General features: G+C 34.9%; 1 protein-coding gene across 1 annotated transcript in view; it reads left to right on the top strand.

Annotated features, from left to right (window-relative positions):
- LOC119837702 (chloride channel protein 2) overlaps positions 1-3,144 on the top strand; it is a 59,993-nt gene extending 56,849 nt beyond the window's left edge. Inside the window, exons 21-24 of the mRNA XM_038363432.1 lie at positions 403-498; positions 1,596-1,682; positions 2,586-2,752; positions 3,138-3,144. Coding sequence (XP_038219360.1) covers positions 403-498; positions 1,596-1,682; positions 2,586-2,752; positions 3,138-3,144 — 357 coding nt within the window. The remainder of the gene's footprint in view (positions 1-402; positions 499-1,595; positions 1,683-2,585; positions 2,753-3,137) is intronic.
- Positions 3,145-5,833: the final 2,689 nt, after the last annotated feature.

Raw genomic sequence — 5,833 nt, forward strand, 5'->3', positions numbered from 1 at the left:
GTAATAAATGTTATTTGCAGTTAACAATTTTCTTTTTTCTTTATTACAATATTTATGGCAAGACTAGGTATATTAAAACATATTTATACTAAAAATAATATCTGATTTTTTTTCTCAGTAGTACTAAATATTTTTATTGTTTAATATCTCAATCTTATATATGAAAATCAATTGCTGTTGGTTAGTCTCGCTAAAACTCGAGAATGGCTGGTCTGATTTTTCTAATTATGGTTTTGGTGCATTCTGAATAGTCCAAGAGGTAATTAAAGTATAGAGGAAGAGGAAGAGTTAAGAGGAATAGTTAAAGGGTAAGAACAATACGGAAGCGGGCGAAGCCGCGCGCGGGGAACTAATAATTATTATAATAATCTTATTCTTATGTGTAACTTCCGAACATTCCAGAACCCAGACGACACAGACTACGAAGATGAAAATCTGTACATTTGTCACATCGACCCGGCTCCCTTCCAGCTAGTTGAAAGAACGTCGTTACTTAAAGTGAGTCATCATCATCATCATCTTCTTCATCATCATCAACATCTCATCATCATCATCATCATCATCATCATCATCATCATCATCGTCATCATTGTCATGATCAGCCCATATATGGTCCCACTGCTGGGACACAGGCCTCCTGTGAGAGACATAATCAAAAAAATAAAAAAAGTAAATAAATAGTGAGTTAATTGACACTAATAGAAGAAGAATAGAAAAAATTTGATCACGAGGCAGGATTCGAACCTGCGTATCTTGCCTAACCGTAGCAACGCCTAGCCTCTCGGCCACCCGTGATCCTGCCACAGTAATCGAATTTCTTCTACTCTTTCGGTTTCATGTGCCTAAAGGGGCACCTGAAGGCACATGAAACCGAAAGAGTAGAAGAAATTCGATTACTGTGGCAGGATCACGGGTGGCCGAGAGGCTAGGCGTTGCTACGGTTAGGCAAGATACGCAGGTTCGAATCCTGCCTCGTGATCAAATTTTTTCTATTCTTTCAAAATTTCTCATTTATAAAGCATTTCAATGCTATAAAACTAAAAATTAAAACTAATAGAAGAATCTAAAAAACTTACACTTATTTCCAATCATTAAATTTCTTAAAATGAATAAGATAATTCATATCAAAGATATAGTTTTTGCGGAGTATGCTTTTTTCTGTTTAAAAGATTTTTTCGAAATAATTTTGTGTCGGCAGTTATTGTTTTTTCATAGCGAGCTTCCACGTTACGCCCACGGTAATAAAAAAGGCAAGAAGAAAATCTATATATATATCTCTATATATAAAAGAAAGTTGTGCAGTGTTATTTACTATATTTATAATTCACGAACGGATTAACCGATTTGCCTGAAAATTTGTGCAGAAGTAGCTCAGAACCAGGAGATGGACATAGGAAAGTTTTAATCCCGGAAATCCTACAAAAACTGGAACACGCGGGGAAAACCCTGGGTTTACTGCGACTACACGGGCAAGGCCGTGGGCGGAAAACTAGTCATTAAAAAAAATTCCTTGCAAAACTATATTATAGCAATTTTTCCACTACATACCTAAAAAGGAGTCGTATGCGGGGTAATATTTATTATTTTTCTTTCAGGTACATTCTCTTTTCTCAACGTTGGGTGTCAGCAGAGCGTATGTGACAGCGATCGGACGTCTCATTGGTGTGGTGGCTTTAAAAGAGGTGTGTTTTTACTAAATACTAGCTGCGCCCCGCGGTTTCACCCGCGTGAGTCCGTTATCCCGTAGAAAAATCGGGATAAAAAGTAGCCTATACGTTATTCCAGTTGTCCAGCTATCTACGTACCAAATTTCATTGCAATCGGTTCAGTAGTTTTTGTGTGAAAGAGCAACAAACGCACACACATCCTTACAAACTTTCGCATTTATAATATTAGTAGGATGGATGGATTTGTCGCCACGGCAATAGGTTGTATTTCTTGTATTATTTGGGCGTTCCGTGCAATTTTTGAGGCTAAGATTTGAGCTCATTCAATGGATAAACAATGTCCCATCGGATTTTTTTTTTTGTGGTGAGTCTCGATGTTAGTTTGAAGGGTTACTCTTAGTACGGACGCGTGGGTGAACGGAAGGCTTACTCTGGTAGCGACACGCTCAAGGGCGTCCCCCCTTGATGAGGATCACAAAGCTTGGCTTGGGCTGTCGCATGAGTGGAGGGGGCTGGAGGAGCCATACTCAGTGGGGCGCTGCAACAAACGTTTTGTTAAAGATTGATTGTTAAAGATAGAAAGTGTTCCAATTACGAATAGGATCGATTCAGCTTCAAGCGACGTCATAACTTCGTTTCAATGATAAGTAAGCAATCACTATTGCATTTAAATTTAAGAAAATAGGCGAAATAAAATAAGCTGTTATTGGAATGCTAAAATGATTTCTAAGTAAAGCGTACATATTTCACTATAAATTAATATGTGAAATGTCATTAATATGTATTTATATATTAATTACATTTGACACAAAATTGAAAACGAAAAGTTCACCGACGGTCCTATTGTTAGTTGGATCGCATATTACCCTCATATTTTTTTACACCAAGTTTCATATAATCAATGTAATCCACTCGCAGCTCCGCAAGGCCATAGAGGACGTAAACTCCGGCGTCCTGACGGCGGCCACCCGGCCCGCGCCCCCCTCGCCCCCCGGCCCGCCCGCGCCCGCCCCGCCGCTGCTCATCAAGGTGCACGCCGCCGAGCCCGCGCCGCCCAGCGACAGCGACACCGCGCCGCTCACACGGTGAGACACACACGCACGCATATACGTACACAAGCATACACACACACACACACACACACGCACACACACACACACACACTACGGGCAAAAAAAAAAACACACACACACATTGTGTATGTGTTCTCGGCCCTGTTAATATAAAGCGCCACGGATAATACAGTGCAGCATGGTTCGTGGGAGCGTGCGCATGCGCAACTGTTCACGGTCACACACGGCGCGTTTCCCCGATGCTGTCGCACACGCAGACACACATATGCAGCAGTAGTCATATAACAAATTCTATTTACATATGTTTTTAGTAAAGATTTATGATATAATTCATATGTTCATTGATTTATTGCATTTTTTATTATGTTCACTTCAAATAATGCACTTTTTGTTACAGGAAATAGAGAAACCAAAATGGATGGGAATCCAATCGATGGGAGCAGAGAGTCGCAAATTAGTTAAATTATTTCAGTATTTTTGATAGTCATTTTTATGAACTGGTGCTTCGATACGTATACAAAGTGATCGAGTGATTGTGTTATTTATTTATATTTTGAGAATGAGTATTTTAGAGTCCTTTTTATAGATTCCGTACTACAAGAAACATAATATTTGACCAATTAACTTCTTATGGGAGCTAAACATACTGTAACATACATTTTGGCCCACTTTAAACGGATAAAATCAAACTCTGAAGAGTCGGTGATAGTACAATAATTGCATAAATTTATTATATTATCCTGATTAGGATCGCAAGGTTTAAATAATTTCCTTACGTATACTCTGTATGAGAATCAAGCGAGACGATTAAGTTGAATTTGTCATTTAAGAATGTTTTTTATTTTTTTCTTATAGTACGGAAATCTATTTTTTTTTCGGCAGCGTTATATAGGTTGTGCGTACAAAGTACGTAGATAAGTACAGATAATAAATATTCGATATACGATTATATACAGCTGCGGCGCGTTATATTTTGACTAGTAGCCGCCTGTATAGTCCAAATAAAGGCTTGTGATCATTGTAATCATTCCAAAAGTTTTACATTTAGTATTAAGAATTAGTTAGACAATGCAATGGAGCCTTTACAAGATATATATTTGCATTTAATAAAATTTTAAAATGAAAAAAAAAATCCAAACGTTGTTTGTTGACTGTACCACGAATATTCAATCATACATTCGCTGGCTGTTATTGTAAGCTTCTAGAATTGAACAATATAAAGAAAATTCTATATTACGTAATGACTTAAAAGAGAAGTACGTAGCTAGTGCGTGTACGTTTGAAAACCGTGGAGATGTTCTGTCTCCCTCGCACAAAAGGTTGATCGCATGCTGTCTTGTTCACACACGCGATTGTGTATTCATTACGAATGTTATTGACTCTACAAACAATAATGTGCCATTTATTTATTTAGATCATGATATAGATTTTTGAGTAAAATCAAATAGAAATCCTTTTCTTTAATTGTAAGGCTTCACATATTAAAAAAAAAAGTGCGATAAAAGACGTATGCTGTATTAAATACGTGATACATACGTACAAAATATTTCTATTCCATTATTTTGTTAAGTTTTTATCAACTGTGGTATCACAAAAATAAGTTTTATATAAATCGACACTCTGTATGTAGTGGTAATAAAAATATACAACAAAAAGCAAATACAAAAAAATGATAACTGTCATTACTCATTACACATCAAATCAAGATGGCGGACGTCATATTTTGGCGCGAATGAACTTAATCCAACTTTATTTCTGTGTTTAATTACACTTTCTCTCTTGCCTCATTATAAAACTTTTGAAAGAGCTTATTTTTGTGGTACTATATAAGATTTAAGTATTTTTGTCACAAAATTTATATAACTGAATAGAAATGAAATTTCGAGTATTACTACAATGTTTGTATACGTAAAATTATAACAAAAAATTAGTCAATTTAGAACTATGGAAGTTTTTAATTACGCTTCACTTGTTACTTCTTTTTTAGTTTTAAAACGATAGCTTTATAAAAGACAATACATTGCAGTCATGATGCTAAAATTCTATGAACGAAATATGTTCTTAAGGTTCAATTCGCTTTATACAGAACACATACTAAAATTATTGTATTTCATCTTTGTATGTAAAACAAATTGAACCTTAACGTCTCATCATTTTCAAAAATATATCACCGTCCATACAAACACGCCATAATTTTATAACCATAATACAGATAATAAAATGTGTTTTATGACTTTATTTTGATTATGATTAGGTTAAGAGAATATTTATATGACGATTAAGTATTGATGTTTAGAGATGCATTTCTTTTGTGATCTGTTGCTTTTTAATAAAGAATGTGTTGTGAGTTGATACCCAGTTGTTTTATTTCTGTAATATAATTTATCTGATTATTTTTAATCCTTTTTGTTGTTTTTTTAGTTAGAACATTTGTAGATGAGTTTTAATATATTTAAATTGTTACTAGCCTCACCTTCATCCACCGATGAAAGAATTTTTAAAATCGGTCCAATCGATAATGAGAATAAGGCGTTCAAACAAAATGCATCATATCTAATGCATATCATATGAGACTTCATTGTTAGTTTTGGGTTAGAAGATAAATCATGTAATAAACATTTTGTTCAGTTCTAGTTGTAGTTTAGGTATGTAAATGTACTAGATCCAAAGCAGGATTAGACTAACCAGGGTCTCTCGCTTCGTACAAACATTCGTACAATCAGCGAATGTTCTCGATAGTTTAGGGCAATACATTTGCAAATCTCATCTTACTGCATACTCTTGTGTGTTATGCTGTGGGTATTGTGCGGCAAACATATCGAAAATTAAACCATGTGGATTTTTTAAAATAAAATGAAGCTATAAACTTAAACATTATTTATTCTCACTATACAAAAGTAACTTATCTACTTAAATCTATAATACTAGGCCACTTGCACAATATTTACAAAACATTTTATTCACATTAAGTACATATTTTAAATGTCTGTCTAATAATTTACAAGGTATACTTCTAACAAAAATTATTTATTCCAGTTCTTTTAGCAAATAGCAGACGAATTCTACATTATTTGTGTATCTCACTAATATTAT

The sequence above is a fragment of the Zerene cesonia genome, chromosome 28 (assembly GCF_012273895.1).
Source record: "Zerene cesonia ecotype Mississippi chromosome 28, Zerene_cesonia_1.1, whole genome shotgun sequence".
NCBI lineage: Eukaryota > Metazoa > Arthropoda > Insecta > Lepidoptera > Pieridae > Zerene > Zerene cesonia.